This window comes from Crocuta crocuta, unplaced genomic scaffold (genome assembly GCF_008692635.1).
Source record: "Crocuta crocuta isolate KB4526 unplaced genomic scaffold, BGI_CrCroc_1.0 scaffold580, whole genome shotgun sequence".
In the NCBI taxonomy this organism is placed as follows: Eukaryota; Metazoa; Chordata; class Mammalia; order Carnivora; family Hyaenidae; genus Crocuta; species Crocuta crocuta.
In genome coordinates, this window is record NW_027527940.1 from 4,433,584 (window position 1) to 4,453,036 (window position 19,453).

At 42.0% G+C, this 19,453-nt stretch overlaps 1 protein-coding gene across 1 annotated transcript in view; it reads left to right on the top strand.

The window, feature by feature from the left end:
* PCCB (propionyl-CoA carboxylase subunit beta) overlaps positions 1–19,453 on the top strand; it is an 84,118-nt gene that overhangs the window by 1,512 nt on the left and 63,153 nt on the right. The window contains exons 2-6 of the mRNA XM_077752337.1: positions 1,608–1,727; positions 2,702–2,770; positions 5,659–5,715; positions 7,705–7,818; positions 19,010–19,120. Of these exons, the coding sequence (XP_077608463.1) occupies positions 1,608–1,727; positions 2,702–2,770; positions 5,659–5,715; positions 7,705–7,818; positions 19,010–19,120 (471 nt within the window). The remainder of the gene's footprint in view (positions 1–1,607; positions 1,728–2,701; positions 2,771–5,658; positions 5,716–7,704; positions 7,819–19,009; positions 19,121–19,453) is intronic.

Below are 19,453 nucleotides of genomic sequence, written 5' to 3' on the forward strand. Positions count from 1 at the left end.
ACCCCCGCCCCTCACCCCCCCAAGTGCCCCCCCCCAGCCCCATTCCCCCCCTCCCCCCGCCCCCCCATCAGTCCTCCGTTTGTTCTCAGCAGAAAATAGTAATTCTTAACTCTTGGGAGTGAGATGTAAATTTGGTTGTATGTGGTGCCGGGAGTGCTTTCCCTCCCTCCCCCTGGGGTGGCTCTGTCTGGGTTAAAGGAATCTTTACATCATACTTTGGAAAGACCTGTCAGTGCTCCTGTGCACTCTTTCTTTGGGGCCCATTGCTCAATTCCTCCCTGGAACGTCACCCCACCTCTTCCCTCAGTGTACCCTATTGGGTTTTGATGCAGGCTCCAGAAGCTATTTCTCTTTTGCCAGAGCTGACTTAGGAGGCTGACTTGATTTAAATCCTCCACTACACCCCCCTCTTAAACAATTTTTGGGCTACTTCCATAGGATAGATTTCCAGAAATGGAATTACTGGGTCAAAAGATAGGAGTATTTTGAATACTCTAATATATGTTGCCAAATTGGTTTCTGGAAAACTTCCTCTAAAGATTGTCTGTTTTTTTAATTTTTTAAAAATGTTTATTATTTTTGAGAGAGACAGACAGTGCAGGCAGGGGAGGGAGGGGCAGAGCGAGAGGGAGACACAGAATCCAAAGCAGGAGCCAGGCTCTGAGCTGTCAGAGGTCATGACTTGAGCTGAAGTCGGATACCCAAGTGACTGAGCCACCCAGGACCCCCGATTGTCTGCTTTAAAAAGGACCTCACTGGTTTTGGCTACTTTCTTATGGGGAAAATAAGAGCCAATTTGAGAAGGTTTTTCCCTGGGGCGGAGGGAGGGCAGAGGACAGTGGGCTTGGGTGGTTTGGCTTGGTCTAAGGGCTTGAGAGTTCAAGCAATAGAGGCTCTTGATAAGTTGAAGTCTCCAACCTCACCCCCCTCCAAGAAGCATTTTTTTCACTCCTCTCAAGTGAGCTCTTTACCACTCTCACTCCTTTTCATTTCGGGCACTACCTGCTGTGGGGTTGCTGTCATACCATAGTATCACTGTCAGGTGTGGGGTTTCTAAGCTGAGCCCAGATGTAGGATAGATAGGAGAAGCCATGGAAGAGGCAGGAAAAGAGCCAGGAAGTAGTCCTGAAAGTGTCCTTGGGGTTGGACACTAATGAGGTGAGTTTGTGTTGGCTTCCCTAGAAGAAGCTTGTGACTCTGGGGGTGTAGTCTCAGGCCCTTCACCCAGCCTGCTTTAGTTTTCCACCTCCTACTTTTCCATTTTTCTTTTTATTGCTCCTTAGGTCTCCAGTAAATATTTGTGAAACTAGTTATCTTGTTCCAGGGTCAGGCTCTCCTTACTCGCACTTCTCTCCATCTTTTCCTCCTTCTGCTTCCTTATCTGCCTCCCTCCCCCGGTGGTAGCTCCTGGAGCACTTTGTCTGCCCTGATTTTCTTACCAGCTGAATTGTACTAATAACACCTGTGTTTTGAATGGTTTGATGGAATAGAGGCTTTCACCTGAGGTGAAGGGGCAAAACCTGTCTTCCTGGCTCACTCATGAGCGCTCCTTTGCTTACTGACTTTGTCTATGATGACATCACTGAATGGTTTTTGTTGTATTTTAGGGAAAGCTGACTGCCAGAGAGCGGATCAGCCTGCTGCTGGACCCTGGCAGTTTTGTTGAGAGCGACATGTTTGTGGAACACAGATGTGCAGATTTTGGAATGGCTGCTGATAAGAATAAGGTATCTTTTCACAGTGGTGGTGTGACCCTGTAAGTTGCACTGTCCAGCCATGGCTCTGCTGGCCTACTCATTAGCCTAATAATGAAGGCCTTCTGGAACTCAAGGTACATTTAACAGTTTTCAAGTTTGGGGCCTGAAACTGCAAAAGTGCCTCTGAAGAAGTACTATTGGGCCTCCAGGTCCCCCCAGTTGCCTTTGCAGATGAAGGAATGGGAGTGGGAGAACTCATACCTTGTGCAGTGACTCTGGCCCAGTTTCCAGGTCTCTGGTTGTTGGTTCAGAGTTCTCCCAGTTATGGAGTGACAAACTTAGAAGGAAAGGTGAGAGTGTCTTGGTTGTGTTCTGATCTGTCTAGCCACCAGAGACCCCTAAAGCAGGACCACTTGCCTCTTTTGACACTTTTGAGTTTATGGAGTTTTTAAGATCAAAGTCACCTTTTTTAATTGGATGTTCTCCATGGGTATGTAGAGTTCTTTGGACTCACTTTTGATCAGTTTACGTCAGGTCTCCATGTATGCTGTTATTGACCAAAGATTTGTGAACTTGGCATCACATCAGCTGGCTTGAGTCCTTATGGACTCCAAGTAAAATGATGGGTTTGTCTTAAGGTTTGGAGGTGGGGTGTGTGGCTTTCTAGAGTTGCCATGTGTCGTTATATGCCCTTCTCCTTCCTATGGCATTTGGTAGCAGTGGCCCTAGGGTGAGTCTTGATTATTTTGCTTATGAGAAGGAAGATGAGGCCTAACTATAATGCCCTTTACTTCTATTGATGAACCAGTAGCCTAGTGCTTGCTATTGCAGAGCTGAGAGGAGGAAGGGGAAATTCCTTCATGTTCTTGATTCATATTGAATTTTAAGAAATTTAGGGGAATATTGTTTTATTTTTTTGGTCTTTTCGTTGGGGCATAATTGCCAAATTCATTAAAAGATGTATTTGGGTTTCTTAACTTTTATTTTTCTGTTTTTTCTGGTAGTTTCCTGGAGACAGTGTGGTCACTGGACGGGGCCGAATCAATGGAAGATTGGTTTATGTCTTCAGTCAGGTATTTAATAACTCCAATAGGCTGAGCTTTCCTGGAGGGCAGAGCCAGGGCCAAACATGTGAGAAGAAAGTCTTGGGAAATGAAAACTTACCTGTAGTGGGGGCAGATGAGGGATATACTTCCTGTTTTTCAGTGCATATGTCCAGAATATTATACTATAGTATGTGTTTTTTTTTTTTTCTTAGGAAGACTCCTTAGTCTGTTTTAGGGACAATCACAGGCAATAATCATGTAGAAAGTCCCAGGAACCAGGAGTTTATTCTAAGTGAGTGGCATTTTTCTTGGCAGGGTAAATGTGTGCCTGAAGGGCAGCCGTGTCCTGGGCAATGTATGGACCTGAGAGAGTGCTGTGAATGTAGCCTGGGTGGAAGGGATTTGACTCTCAGGACCATAGACCCCTGAGTTTTGAGCTTTCATGAAACTATTCAAACAAGTTTTGTTAGGCTTCATAAAGACAGATACAGTTTCTTCACACTGAGACCATAGAATATACTAGGCAGAATAATGGCTCCCAAAGATGTCCAACTCCTAATTCTCAAAACCTGTGAATATGTTACTTACATAGCAAAGGGGAATTGTGTTGCAGCTGGAATTAGTGTCACTGATTAGCTGGCCTTAAAGTAGCCTGGGTTACCCAGGTGGACACATAATCACAAGGGTCCTTAAAAGAAGGAGAGGCAGAAGAGGAGGTCGGAATGATGTGCTTAGAAGGGCTTATTCTGCCATTGGTGGCTAAGAAGATGGAGGAAGGAGGTCATGAGTAAAGAATGGAGATGGTTGCCAGAACCTGGAAAAGGCAAGAAAACAGATTCTCCCTTGGAGACTCCAGAAAGGCACCTAATCATGCTAACCTTGAGTGTAGCTCAGTGAGGCCCATTTAGGACTTCTGAATTACAGAACTGTGAAGAGAATAAATTTGTGGTGTTTTAAACCACTGAATTTACGGTAATCGTTATAGCAACTAATAGTAAACTAACACTGTATTATTTTGGGCTTGATTACCACCTCTCCCCATCTCAAGAGTTGGAAATATGCATATGATTCTAAATACTTAGTTCCTTTTACAGATCTAAAATTATAAAGCTTGTTAAATATTAAAATTATGGGTTCAGTATTAAAATAACTGGTTAATTTTATTTAAAATATTAAAAAAAATATTACTGAGAGAGAGAGAGAGAGAGAGAGACAGCATGAACAGGGGAGGGTCAGAGAGAGAGGAGATACAGAATCTGAAACAGGTTCCAGGCTCTGAGCTGGCTGTCAGCACAGAGCCCGATGCGGGGCTTGAACCCACGAACTGTGAGATCATGACCTGAGCTGCAGTAGGATGCTTAACTGACTGAGCCACACAGGTGCCCCTAACTGGTTAATTTTAAATGTATTGGACTTAGTACTCATTTACTTAATGAATTACCTTTGAAGGGTTTTAGAACTGTTATAAATGGGTCTACCAACTAAGTAGAAGAAATTAAGAGAGGTAAGCAAAAGCTTGTACAGAAGGAATGATTAATAAGGTAGCTAGTACAAAGTAAGTTATTGTATTTTCTGAACTCAACTTTCTAACTTTTGAGCGGGTACAAAAATTCATTAAATTGATACTTTTGATCACTTCTTAATGCCCATGGGGTAGGGTAGAGTGAGAATGGGGGCGAGGAGAGGCAGATGACTGAGCCAGAGTTCCTGCCTTGAAGAAGTTAACCGTTTTGTAGATAAAATGGGGCAGGACAGGAGTGTCTTCAGTACAGATGAGGGCAAGAGAGATTCTGGGCCAGTGCTGTGGGCTCGGGACAATGGACGATCACATTCAGGCTTGAAGAATGCTTTAGGGAAGGTGGGGCATTTGAAATAAGCCCTGAAGGACACTGAGGATAGGGAGTGATGAACCGGCTTTTTGGTAGTGGTCCCCAAAATGTTAATATCTGCAGTTATTTTTTCTGAGGAACTTCTGCTTTTCCAGAGAAGCAGCCTTAGTCTCTTACTGATTATTGGCCATAGGTATGTTATGGGGGAGGAGACGAGGAGGGCAGAAGGGGCCATTACTGCTTATTCATTCGTTATATAGGTTCCTAATCTCACCTGTTTTTCACCTCACCTTTGCTTTCTTTTGCTGCTGGTGATGGTGAATTCAGAGTCCCTCTGGTGAAATTGCTTTAGAGAATAAATGTATCCTCTTCTCAAGGTAAAGGAGAGGCCCTGTGGAGTCCAACTGCTCCTAACACAGACTTTTTATCAATCTGTCCTCCCTCCCTGCCCCTCCACCTCCCCTGCTACTTTCTGTAGTTCCTGGGTTGTCCCATCCTTGTGGTTACTCCCCCTGCAGTATATAGGCTTCCATTTGGTCCGAGTCACATATTCTTCTTGTGCTTTCAGTTCCCCTGAGTTTGTTCACTCTCTCCTTTGCCATTGTTTCCTTTTACTTTTTTGTCCTCCTGCGCTGAATCTGTTTTTAATTACCTGCTGTCTTTTTGAGGTGGTTCCTACAAGAAGACCTTTATATCAGAAGCTAATGAAACTCCATAAACAAGAGGAAGCCATGAGGGCTCTGACTGACATTTTTTTAGCTCTCTTGTCAAACTGGCAAATGTTTCTAGTAATAGAAATGCCTGCTTGACATCTACAGAATCTGATTTTTCAGGTTAATTCTGCATGAAAAGTGTTTCTTAGAAAGCTAGGATTCATTTTTGTAGAGCAAAGACTAAGTCTTTTGCTCTTGACAATACATGAACCCCCTTTAAGATACAAATTACTCCATAGAATAGTGAATAAAAGACCATAATTTTTTTGAACTTCTGAAAATCCTTCAGAAACTTTTAATCAAGAGTTTTTCATTTCCTCCTCCTCCTGGCTCTTCATTCCTGGCTAGTGACTGTATTTTATTTTCTTTTTAGGATTTTACAGTTTTTGGAGGTAGTCTGTCCGGGGCCCATGCCCAGAAGATCTGCAAAGTAAGTATTTAATATGAAAAACCCAGTACTTTTGTCAGATACATAATGCATATTAAATATTGGGGTGCAAGACAATGAGCTGTGTATGTGGGGTGGCTGCGGGCCCAAATGTCCTTTTAGTCCAAGGCAGGAGTCCTTAACATTTTTTTGTATCATGGATCCCTTTGGCAGTCTGGTAATAATTTACATGCATAAAATATGTAGGATTACAAGAATTAAAAATATTAAAAAAATTACAATTTAATATACATGCCTTTTATATTTGTTTATTTTGAGAGAGAGAGAGAGAGAGAGAGAGAGAGAGAGAGAGAATCCCAAGCAGGGATCTCTGCACTGTCAGCACAGAGCCTGCCATGGGGCTTGATCTTCCCAACCATGAGATCGTGACCTGAGCTGAAATCAAGACTTTGATGGTTAACCAACTGAGCCACCCAGGTGCCTCCATTTATAATCTGTGTGCTTTCTAATTTATCAAATAACAAGATTTAGCTGTCCATCTAAACTGCTACAGTTTTAAAGTAGTCATGAGTGAAAATGGTATTTCAAGATATCTGCAACAACTTTAATGTGACATAAAAATATCCATGGCTTCTATTAATATAAAGTCACAGGCATTCCTAATAATAGTTTTTTTCTCTCTCTGTGTTCATAATTAAAGGAAATGCTAAAGACCAGCTAGAGTTAATAAAGATAAAGATTAAATTTTTTCCCATTCGAGGCATGGATGAAATCTATTTACAGACCCCTTTGGGTTCTGAAGACCCCAGGTAAAGAGCCCATGGTCTAGGTGGAGAGTCCAGTCACTAAAGAATAAAGAACAGTGCAAGGATTACATGGTAGTATTTTAAAAACGCAGCTAGTGATGAGATGCTCTGGAGATGAATTAAAAGTATAGATCGTATTTGGAGAATTTTGGAATTAAAGGTATGGTTGACTATTAATAGCCGAGCTGTGCTTCCCTGTGTAATGGAAAACCTGGATTCTAGATATGATCTTGTCATATATTATTTCTGAAACCTTGGTCCAATCACTTAACTTTTAATCCTCCCTAATTTTTCTTTTCACTGTCTCTGTTATCATGGCTGAATGAGAAAATGGAAGTGAAAGTGCTTTTTAAACTGAGAAGGCTCTTAGGAATGTTGCTTATTAGGCCCTTCACTACTGACCCAGGAAAATATGGCTTATTATAAGTGAAATCAGGCCTGGGCCTGGCTCTGGTTAACAGATGGATCTACATGTACTTTCATAAAAATACTACTTTGGTATTGTGTCTACTGTCAATTCTTTCAAAAGAGTAAGGGGAGGTGGGGAGGTGGTGGTGCCTGGCTGGCTCAGCCAGTACAACATGTGACTCTTGATCTCAAGGTCATGAGTTCTCAAGGCCATGCCCAAACCCTACTTTGGGCATAGAGCCTATTTGGGGAAAAAAAAATTATGGACAAGACTGGATACTGGAAAATATTACAGCCTGGGCCTGTGGCTCAGAAATGGTTGCTATGAGCAGTCTTATCCCCTGCTGGTGGGAAGTGCTTTGGCTCTTGGATGCCTGAAGGGCTTTATAATCAGCGCTTAAAATTTTGGCTATCTGTTTTCCTTGGAGGTACCTAATTATCATGGGGAGTGAAGCCAGTGTTAATGACTTCTGTTTTGAGAAGTGTAATTAGGGGCATGTGAGTGGCTCACTTGGTTGAATGTCCAACTCTTGATTTTGGCTTAGGTTGTGATCTCATGGCTCATGAGATTGAGCCCTGCATCCTGCTCCCATTCCGACATCATGGAGCCTGCTTGGCATTCTCTCTCCTCTCTCTCTCTGCTCCTCTCTTTGTTTGCATGCATGTGCTCTTCTCTCTCTTTTTCTCTCTCTCTCTCAATGAACATTTAAAAAGAAACATGCACTTGGAACATTTTCCAGAAAACACCATGGAGCTTTATAAATTCTGTTTTTGATAAAAAGATCAGATGTCTCAAAAGATTTCTTTGCTGTCTCAGATCATGGACCAGGCCATGACAGTGGGGGCTCCAGTGATTGGACTGAATGACTCTGGGGGAGCACGGATCCAAGAGGGAGTAGAGTCTTTGGCTGGCTATGCAGACATCTTTCTGGTAAGAAACCATTTACAGAGTAAAATAGCACGAGGCGTAGGTTCTAAGCTGTGTCCTGGTTAGAGGTTCCCCATCCCCATTCCTTGTTCTCTGCCTTGTGTCTGTTCTGTGGCTTCTTCCTGTCTCACTGGGGAAGGCATGGAAGGTGTATGAAAAGCAAGAGAGTAGGTGGAGAGGGTTTTCTTTTTTTTTTTCACAGAGGGCAGCTCTTTGGGGAAAACAAAATTAAGGATTACTTAGAAGGGAATTACAACTAATTATCTTTCTCACAAGCAAGGGACATGGAATATAAAAGTTTAAAAAGAATTGATTTGCTAGAATTAGGGATTTAAAAAAATGTACTTTTTATTTTGGTTAAAACACAAGATCATCATATGAAGTTCAAGTTGTAGTACAAAGAAGAATAATCAGGCAGATCCCACTATTGAGAAACATTTGGTGAACAGCATATCGGATCTCTTTCTGCTTACTTTGAAACTACAAATAGAAAGAAATGAAAAACACAAAAGTAAATTAGATGTGTTACTTGAAGTAGGAAGTATATTAAAAGAAAGTAAAAGAGATTGGGGTAAGGGAGAGGGATAATGCCAGATGGAAACTTGAGAAAAGGGACAGATCTGCCTTTCTGGGGAGGGGAGGAGGAAAGAGGGAGAAGGCAGGAAAGAGGCAGACATTGTTTCTAATCAGGCCAGCTGTTCTTGTCATCAACTGTAGCCTGCAGGCTTATGATCGTTTTATTCCTGACTATTGCCCTTTGTGATCTGTCAGAAAAATGCTTATTTATGAAAGCTCTTCCGCTAGTTGTGAGAATACATATGTTCATTGAGAAGCCTCTTTGTAGATCTTAAAACTACTTTTTAATCTTTAATATTGAGCTCCAGGAATAACCTACTGGGGAGAATTAGCACTTTGGGCGGCATGGTCAGAACACTTTAGGCCTGGAAAATCTCCTTTGGCCCCTAACCTGGTAGTCACACGTATGTTGGAAATGGGGAAAGAATGCATGGCCCTAAGAGAAGTGGCAGTAAATCCCCACGTTTTAGAGGCTATCAGGGTTTTAGAATAGCTCCTAGTAACTCATCTTTGTGAGTATAGGCTGCAAGTTGTGTTTTGTTTTGTTTTCAGGATATAGGCCTCCGTGACTTTTTATTTTTTATTTATTTTATTTATTTATTTAATTTTTTAATGTTTTATTTCTAGGAGAGAGAGAGAGAGACAGTGTGAGCAGGGGAGGGTCAGAGAGAGAGGGAGTCACAGACTCTGAAACAGGCTCCAGGCTCTGAGCTGGCAGCACAGAGCCCAACGCGGGGCTTGAACCCACAAACCGCGAGATCATGACCTAAGTGAAAGTCGGACGCTTAACCGACTAAGCCACCCAGGCGCCCCTCAGTGACTTTGTAATAAATTATTTACTAATGCTGCTTGTCCTTTCTACACCTCCAGCCACTTCCTGCTGCCTGTACTATTAAAGATTTTTTTTTGTAACTTTGATATAATTTCAGGTTTTACATAAAAATTGCAAAACAGTGCAAGGAACTCCCCATATGTCCTTTACCCAGATTCACCACTTGTTTACATTTTGCCCATTTGCTCTGTCATTTCTCTTCATATGTATATATTTGCAGGTTGTATTTTTCTGAAACATTTGAGAATAAACTGGAGATTGTACCTCCTTTAGCTCTTACATCCTTCATTGTGTGTTTCCTGAGAACAAGGACATTCTGTGATAAAGTGAGTACAATAATAGAAATCAGGAAGTTTAACATTAATTCATCAATATTATTCTTAGGCACTTCTCAGATTTCATCAAATGATCCTAATAAAGCCTTTGGTAGCTGTTCCCCTGACGCCTATGCTCCATTCAGTACAGGACTAAGTACTGTCTGTCTTATCTATTTAATTTCCTTTAATTTGGAACAGATTCTCAGTTTTCTTTGTTCTCTATGATCTTAATGATTTTTGGAACAGTTTTATAAGAGAGATAGTTTACAGACCCTAAAATCTATCCATTGTAAGCATGTAATTCAGTGACTTTTTAAATTCCAGTAAAATTAACAACAGTGCTAGTTTCAGGTGTATAACACAGTGATTTAACAATTCTGTACAGTACTCAGTGCTCCTTATGATAAGTGAACTCTTATTTTATTCTGAGAAAGAAAAAAAAGTGCAAATGGGGGAGGGACAGGCAGAGGAGCTGAAGTGGGCTCTTTGTTGACAGCAGAAAGCCTGATGTGAGGCTTGAACTCATGAACCATGAGATCATGACCTGAGCCAAAGTCAGACACTTAATTGACTTGAGCCACCCAGGTACCCCATAGTAAGTGAACTCTTAATCCCTTTTGCCTGTTTCACCCATCTCCCTCCCCCTTCTGATGTATACAGAGTATACATCAGTTCTGTATATTTAAGAGTCCTTTTTTGGTGTCTTTTTCTTTTATTCATTTGTTTTTGTTTTAGGTTTATTTATTTTTGAGAGAGAGAGACAGAGCTGAGTGGAGGAGGGGTAGAGAGAGAGGGAGACACAGGATCTGAAGCAGGCTCCAGACTTTGACCTGTCAGCACAGAGCCTGATGCAGGGCTCGAATTCTTGGACTGAGAAATTATGACCTGAGTTGAAGTTTGGATGTTTAACCGACTGAGCCATCCAAACACCCTGCATTTGTTTTGTTTCTTAAGTTCCGCATATGAATGAAGTCATACAGCATTTGTCTTGGGTTTTTTTTTTTCTTTAGTTCTTTCACTTAGCATTATACTCTAGCTCCATCCACGTTGTTGCAAATGGCAGGATTTTAGTCTTTTCTATGGTGGAGTAATATTTGTGTGTGTGTGTATTATCTTTATCTATTGATGGACATTGGGTTGCTTTCCTTATATGGCAATTGTAAATAATACTGCAATAAACATAGGGGTGCATATATCCCTTAGAATTAGTGTTTTGTATTCTTTGGGTAAATACCCAGTAGGGTGATTACTGGATCAAAGGGTAATTCTGTTTTTAATACTTTCAGGAACCTCCATACTGTCTTCCACAGTGGCTGCATAAGTTTGCATTCCCACTAGTGGTGCATGAGTGTTCTTTTTTCTCCATGTTCTTGCAAATACTTATTGTTGTGTTTTTGATTTTTGATATCTCACAGGTGTGAGATGGTATCTCATTATGGTTTTGATTTGGATTTCCCTGATTGTAACTGATGTTGAGCATCTTTTCATGTGCCTTTTGGCTAACTCGATGTCTTCTTTAGAGAAATGTCTGTTCATGTCCTCTGCCTAGTTTTTGATTGGATTGTTTTTGGAATGTTGAGTTGTACCAGTTCTTTATATATTTTGGACACTAACCCTTTATTGGATATGTCATTTGCAAATATTTTCTCTAATTCAGTAGGTTCTTTATAGTTTTTTTTTTGTAGGAAAGCATCTTTTTTTTTCTTTTTACCAATAGTTTATTGACAAATTAGTTTCCACATAACACCCAGTGCTCATCCCCACAAGTGTCCTCCTCCATGCCCATCCCCCCTCCCCCCCACATCCATCAGTCCTCAGTTTTTGTCAGCAATCAAGAGTCTCTCATGGTNGTGGATTATTTCCTTTGCCGTGCTGAAGCTTTTAATCTTGATGAGGTCCCAGTGGTTCAGTTTTGCTCTTGTTTCCCTTGCTTTTGGGGATGTGTCAAGTAAGAAGTTGCTGCGGTAGAGGTCACGGAGGTTGTTTCCTGCTTTCTCCGCTAGGGTTTTGATGGTTTCCTGTCTCACGTTCAGGTCCTTTATCCATTTTGAGTTTATTTTNGGGCTGTATAACTTTGAGTCCAGCTCTGAGTTCTCAATTCTGTCCTGTTGGTCTATGTGTCTCTTTTTGTGCCAATACATACTGTCTTGATGATGACAGCTTTGTAGTAGAAGCTAAAGTCTGGGATGGTGATACCTCCCGTTTTGGTTTTCTTCTTCAATATTACTTTGGCTATTCGGGGTCTTTTGTGGTTCCATACAAATTTTTGGATAGTTCTAGTTTTGAGAAGTATGCTGGTGCAATTTTGATTGGAATTGCATTAAATGTGTAGATTGCTTTGCATAGTAATGACATTTTAACTATATTCTCCCATCCATGAGCATGGAATGTTTTTCCATTCCTTTGTGTCTTCTTCAATTTCTTTCATANTATGATTTAGTCTATTTGGGTGCTCTCTCTTTTCGTTTTGAGAAGCCTGGTTAGAGATTTGTCAATTTTGTTTATTTTTTTCAAAAAACCAACTCTTGATTTCATAGATCTGTTCAATTGTTTCTTTGGTCTCCATGTTGTTTATTTCTGCTCTAATTTTTACTATTTCTCTTCTGCTGAGTTTGGTGTGTTCTTGTTGCTCTGCCTCTAGTTCCTTTAGGTGAGCTGTTAGATTTTGGACTTGCGCTTTTTCTAATCTCTTGAAATAGGCCTGGAGAGCAATATACTCCCCTCTTAGGACTGCCTTTGCCGCATCCCATAGATTTTGGGTTGTTGTGTTTTCATTTTCATTTGTTTCCATATATTTTTTAATTTCCTTTGTAATTGCCTGATTGGCCTATTCATTCTTTAGTAGAGTGTTTTTTAACCTCTGTGTTTTTGGAGGTTTTCCAGACTTCTTCCTGTGATNATTAGCACATTCTTTTTCTTTTTTCTTGTTTTATTTATTTCTAGGAAACAGAGAGAGAGACAGCATGAGCAGGGGATTGTCAGAGAGAGAGGGAGGCACAGACTGAAACAGGCTCCGGGCTCTGAGCTGGCAGTCAGCACAGAGCCCGGCACGGGGCTCGAACCCACGAACCGTGAGATCAAGTGAAAGTCGGACGCTTAACCAACTAAGCCACCCAGGTGCCCCTAGCACATTCTTATCTATGAGCTTGTTTCTGTTTGTGATTAATTGTTTTAAATATTTAGGTGCTCCCATATTCGGTGCATAGACATTAATGATTGTTAGTTCTTCCTGATGGATAGACCCTGTAATTATAATGTAATGTCCTCCTTCATCTCTTGTTATTGTCTTTAAAGTCCAGTTTGTCTGATATAAGTATAGCTACTCCGGCTTTCTTTTGATTTCCATCCCCATACTTTAATCTGAAGGTATCTTCCAGTCTAAAATGAGCTTCTTGTAGACAGCATATAGATGGATTTTGTTTTTGTATCCATTCTGCTACCCTATGTCTTTTGATTGGAGCATTCAGCCCATTTACATTCAGTGTTATTCTTGAAATATTTGGGTTTAGAGTCTTTGTATCTTTTGTAGGGTTCATGTTTGTGGTGGTGTCTCTGGTATCTTTGTTCCTTGCAACCTTTCCTTCAGAGCATCCCCCTCAGGATTTCTTGTAGGGCTGGCTTAGTGGTGACAAATTCTTTCAATTTCTGTTTATTTGGAAAGGTTTTTATCTCTCCTTCTATTTTGAATGACAGGCTTGCTGGATAGAGGATTCTTGGCTGCATATTTTTACTGTTCATCACATTGAAGATCTCCTGCCATTCCTTTCTGGCCTGCCAAGTTTCAGTAGATAGGTCTGTCACCACTCTGATAGGTTTCCCTTTGTATGTTAGGGCCCTTTTCTCCCTAGCTGCTTTCAAAATTCTCTCTTTGTCCTTGTATTTTGCCATTTTTACTATGATATGTCGTGCAGAAGATCGATTCAAGTTACATCTGAGGGGAGTCCTCTGAGCCTCTTGTATTTCAACATTTACTTCCTTCCCCAGGTCGGGGAAGTTCTCTGCTATAATTTGTTCCAGGACTCCTTCAGCACCTTTCCCTCTCTCTTCCTCTTCTGGGATTCCTATGATACGGATATTGTTGCGTTTGACCGTATCGCTGAGCTCTCGAACTCTTCTTGCATGTTCCTGGATAATTTTGTCTCTTTTTTCCCCTCAGTTTCCTCTTTTTCTATAATGGTGTCTTCTAAATCACTTATTCTCCTTTCTGCCTCTTCAGTCTGTGCATTGGAGGCCTCTAATTTATTATGTATCTCATTTATCGCATTTTTTAATTCTTCATGCCTATTTTTATTTTCCATTCTGTCTGTAGCCATGGTTTCTTTGATGTCCCCTATGTTTTTTTCAAGCCCAGCTATTAATTTTACCATTATTATTCTAAAATCTTGTTCACTTATGCTGCTGATATCTGTTTTGAGCAGTTCATTAGCTGTCATTTCTTCTTGGAGTTTCTTTGGAGGAGAGGTCTTTCGTTTCGTCATTTTAGTTAGCTTTCCGGCTCTTGTTGGTTTTAAAGACCTGTTATGCTCTCTGTTTCTATGAGCGCTGCTATATCCAAGAAGACTCTTTGACTTTCCAGGGCCTATCCTTTCAGAGAGTGTTTTTTGAATGGTATCCCCTGGTCTCTCTTGTTGGGACCTTGGTTATTTTATTTTCCTATTCGTAGTGATATTTGGGACTCTCCACCTTGTGTACTCTAGCTTGTTTCTTGAGGTAGCCCTGGAAAAGAAAACAGACAGACAAACACACAGGGAGCAGGAGCACACAAACGCACAGGCTGATTCAACTAACATGCAAAGCGAGAGGGAAAACGAAAAAGTTAAGAGAAAAGACGGAGGAGGGAGAGAGAAATATAGAGAGTAAAAAATACATAAAAGAGTCAAAAAGAAGAAAAGGAAAGGAAAAAAGGAGAAAACCGATGGCAAAGAATGGTTTAAAGCCTATAACCGGATTTCCCAGCTACAATTAAATAGCCGGGTAATGTAGTGCTGGTTGAAGAGCATAGAGAAAGAGAAGACAGGGCGGGGATGATNTTCCTACTCGTAAAGATATTTGGGACTCTCCGCCATTTGTACTCTGGCTTATTTCTTGATGTAGCCCTGGAGAAGAAGACAGACAGACAAACACAGGGAGCAGGAGCACACAAACGCACAGTCAAATCCATCTAACATGCAAACCAAGAGGGAAAACGAAAAAGTTAAGAGAAAAGACGGAGGAGGGAGAGAGAAATATAGAGAGTAAAAAATACATAAAAGAGTCAAAAAGAAGAAAAGGAAAGGAAAAAAGGAGAAAACCGATGGCAAAGAATGGTTTAAAGCCTATAACCGGATTTCCCAGCTACAATTAAATAGCCGGGTAATGTAGTGCTGGTTGAAGAGCATAGAGAAAGAGAAGACAGGGCGGGGATGAGGCAAAATTTGAAATAGAATGAACAGGCAGAAGGGATAAGAAGCTTTTTTCAAAGAGGTAAAGGGTGGAATATGGTTGGATAGGTGAGAGAAGGACGCTGGTGTTTTCCAGAGAAACCATATAGTCTAATTACTCCTGAGAAAAAGAGATGAAAAGGTCGGTAGGGTAGAATTTACATCTACAGAATGGACTAAATGTGACTGTTTAAGCAAGGTGGTAACCAGAGTCAATCAGTTCAGTGTTCCGGGGAAGAAAAAGAAAAAAAAATAAAAAAAGTAAATAAATTAAAAAAAGGGGAGGGCAGCTCTCAAGCAGGGATGGGCGTGGTGTGATCCNCATATAGTCTAATTACTCCTGAGAAAAAGAGATGAAAAGGTCGGTAGGGTAGAATTTACATCTACAGAATGGACTAAATGTGACTGTTTAAGCAAGGTGGTAACCAGAGTCAATCAGTTCAGTGTTCCGGGGAAGAAAAAGAAAAAAAAATAAAAAAAGTAAATAAATTAAAAAAAGGGGAGGGCAGCTCTCAAGCAGGGATGGGCGTGGTGTGATCCAGTGAGTCAGGCGGGAGTTCTACCTTGCTGGTTGTGGGGAGAAGAGTGGCGGCGCTCCAGTCCCTTCTTGAACCAAGTGCTGCACCTCACTTTTTTGGGTGTGTAAACTCCCTGGGCCGGGTGCGCAGTCAAAGTGGGTTGTGCTCTTTAACACAGGCCACGCTTTGTTTCCAAATCCCAGTCTGTGGGCCCCGCTCAAATTGCTGTAGACACAACCTTGCAGGTGATCCCCTCAGGGCAATTCCAAGCCTCTTGCCTAGCCCTGGGGGTGGAGCCAGAATTGCTGCTCCCTTCTCCCAGCTGGTTGGTGAGCATGGGCGGGGATCTGCCTGCAGGGCTCGCTGGGCTAGGTGGAGAGAGAGAAACCAGGTCCCTGTGTGTCTCGTCACCCGAAACACGAACTCACGGGCAAATCTCCCAGTTTTTAAGCTCTTCGCCTTCCCTCTAGAGCTCCAGCCAGCCAGGAGCGCGGAAGCCCAGTATGCGCGTGCACGGCTCCTCTAGGAGTCCGGCTAGCGAGGAGCACAGTGGCGTGGAGGCTGGCAGCTCGTCTAAGGGTCTAGCCAGCCAGAAGCACCAAGAAGTGGTCAGCACGCAGCCCCTCTGGGACGAGTTGGCACGCAGGGACTTAGTGCTCACGGTACTTCTGTGCCCTGAGCAGAAGTTTTTCTGTTTCCCAGAGATCGGGACCATGTCTTGAGTGGTTTTGACTCTCTCTTTTTCCCCTCTAACTCCCCGCAGAGGGGAATCATCCCTGCTCTGGAGTCTCCGATCCTGGCCCGATTTTATCTTCCCCAGTTCGCACTCACGTTAGAAGGCTTTCTCAGTGGATTTTGTGTCCTTTTTCTCCCAATCTCTTGGGTTCTGTAAGGTTTTCTATGGCTTCAGATCTCTTCCGTGCGAGATATGGGGGTGATAGCAACGTACTGAGCTCCCTACTTCTCTGCCATCTTGCCCCCTCCCTGAGTATGCCCCAGTTTAACAATTTTTACGTGTATATTCAGTGGCAGTAAATACATTCATAATGTACAACCATTAACAGTATTCATCTGGGTAACTCTTTCCATCTTGCAAAACTAGAACTCTAGGGGTGCCTGGCTGGCTCAGTTGGAAGAACATGTGATTCTTTGGGTTGTGGGTTCGAGCCCTACATTGGGTGTAGAGATTACTAAAAACAAAGAAACACACACACACAAAACCAAACTGGAACTTTATACCCATTAAGCAGTTTCCCCTATTATACTCCCTCCCCCAAGTGTCTGGCAATCAGCCTTCGACATTGTCAGTATGATTTTGATCAAGCACCTTATATAAGTGAAATCATATTGTATTTGTTAGTGTTTTTGTGAATGGTTTATTTCATTTCGTATAATGTCCTAAATGTTTATCCACATTGTAGCATGTAGCTAGTTTTTTCTTTTTCTTTTTTTAAACATTTTTAATATTTCAGAGAGAGAGAGAGAGACCACGTGAGCAGGGGAAGGTCAGAGAGAGAGAGAAATACAGAATCTGTAGCAGGCACCAGGCTCTGAGCTAGCTGTCAGCACAGAGCCCAACACGGGGCTTGAACCCATGAACCGTGTGATCATGACCTGAGCTGAAGTCGGACGCATAACCAACTGAGCCACCCAGGCGCCCCACAAGTTTTTTCTTTTTAAGGCTAAATAATATTCCATTGTATGTACGTACATACCACATTTTATTTATTCATCCATTGATGGGCAGTGGGTTGTTTCTGTGTTTCAGTTATCGTGAGTAATGTTATGAATGTGGATATACAAGTATCGCTTTAAGGGGCGCCTCAGTGGCTCAGTCGGTTAAGTGTCAGACTCTGTTTCCCCTCAGGTCATGATCTCTCTGCTGGGTGTGGAGCTTGCTTGAGAGTCTTTGTCTCTCCCTTTCCCTCTGCCTTTCCGCTGTTCATAACATGCTCTCTCTCTCAAAATAAAATTTGCTTATTACAGTGGTTTAAGTGAGGGAATAAAGTCTAAAACAAACAACACAAATATCTCTTTGAGACCTTGTTTCCATTCTTTTGGTATGTTGCTAGAAGTGGAATTTCTGGATCTCCTGGTAATTTTTAAATTTTTGAGAAACCTCTGTGCTGTTTTCCACAGTGGCTGTCCCCTTTTACATTCCCATCAGCAGTTTGCAAAGGTTCCAGTTTCCCCAAATCCTTACTAATATTACTTGTTTTCTGTTTGATAGTAGCCATCCCAGTGTTTCTGTTGTGGGACCTCATTCTAGTTATTATTTGTATTTCCTTAATGATTAGGGATGTGGAGCTAGAGGGACAGGGGCTTGCAACAATGGGGCAGGGAGGTGCAGCCACAGTGGTCACCTGCCTCTAACTACATCTCTGTAATCAGAATCAGCAGTGGACAATCCATGATATTTGGAGGACAGAGTGCTTTTTGTCTTCCTGGGCTCCTTTTGAAAATTGTGTAAGCTGCTCCAGGAATATACTTACGGCTGCCTGCCTTGTGACTAGGGGGCAGAGGATGAGTAGCTGCTGTTGTGCTATGCTAAAATTGACTGAAATTAACTGCAGTTTATTCTCCAAAGTTTCCTCTGGGAGTCAGAAGGCTTCAATAGACTGTAGAGTTTCAAAAAGTATTTTCAGACAAATGTCAGTGCAGGTGTTACCTAGGGGAAGACAGATTCCTGGTGCTTCCTGCTCTGCCATCTTCCCAGAATTCTCTCTGTTGATGGCTCTTTGTGCCATTCTCAGCTATGTCATATGATTTATAGAAATTGGGTTCAGAGCCAAGACATGGCTAAAAGTGGACATGCTTCTCTTAGAGCCAAGGGGAAGGAAAAAAGTTGGGAGTTGGGCAAGGAGTCATTGGACTATGATCTTGCTTGGGTCCTCCAGCCCCCATTCCTTTCTTTCCCAGAAGGTGGCCTGAGGTTTGGCTTTTTACATATCTTTATCCCCATGGAGCCTTTTTGGTTCCTGCTACTTACCTCCTTTTCTCCATATACCCTGTCTAGAGGTGGGCAGACATTGAAGACTCAGTAAAGTAGCACCTGCTTCTTAGCCTTGCCTTGTAACTGCTGGCTAAGTGGTGGTGTGAAGCGACTCCAAATAGAGGTCATGGTTCCAGGGTAAGTGTTGGCTCTGTATATTCTGCCTCAGGCTTTCATTTATTTTTTCCAGCCAGCTTTGTGAAGATGGGGTGCTGGGTTTGAGGTGTGTTTGGAGCTGGGGTGAAATGGATGGGAGTCACTCTGATCTCATGTCCTGATGGAGCTTTCAGGAAACTACCACCAGGGAAGGGAAAGTGGGTATTTGCCCCAGAAATTAATATGCTAATAATCTCACCTGTTACATGGAGAGATTGCACATATGTAATTCTGGAAGAAACTGTACTGATTAAGTCTCCTGCCTCTGGGATAGAGTTTCTATGACTAAAAGCCAAATGTAATTTTATTATTGCCTTTATTTTTCTGCAGGTAGTACAATGAACACGTCTGTAACCAGATGCCTTACCTTTCTCTTTTGGCAGAGGAACGTCATGGCATCTGGAGTCATCCCTCAGATTTCTCTGATCATGGGCCCGTGTGCTGGTGGGGCTGTGTATTCCCCGGCTCTAACAGACTTTACTTTCATGGTGAAGGTAAGAAGGGAAAGCCTGTTTCTCCTGCCCTTTGAGAATTGCTCAGTAACTCTCACCTGCGGTGAAAAGAATCCCTGACCTAGATCTGGGTTATCTGCATTGTCATTGGCTTTTAGCATAGTAATGATAAGATGTTAGTGGAGAGAGGGTTTTGCCATGAAATGTAGCTTATGGGGCTTCTGTGGCAGGATGTGTTTGTGTAACTTCATTGGTGGGTGATTTTTCTTGTTGATTTGAATTGCAAATGATTTTCAAGTAATCAAAGGATCCTGTCTGCCCAGACAGATGATTGTTTACAGAATCCTTTTAGGAAGTTTCTCACGGTAGGCTTTC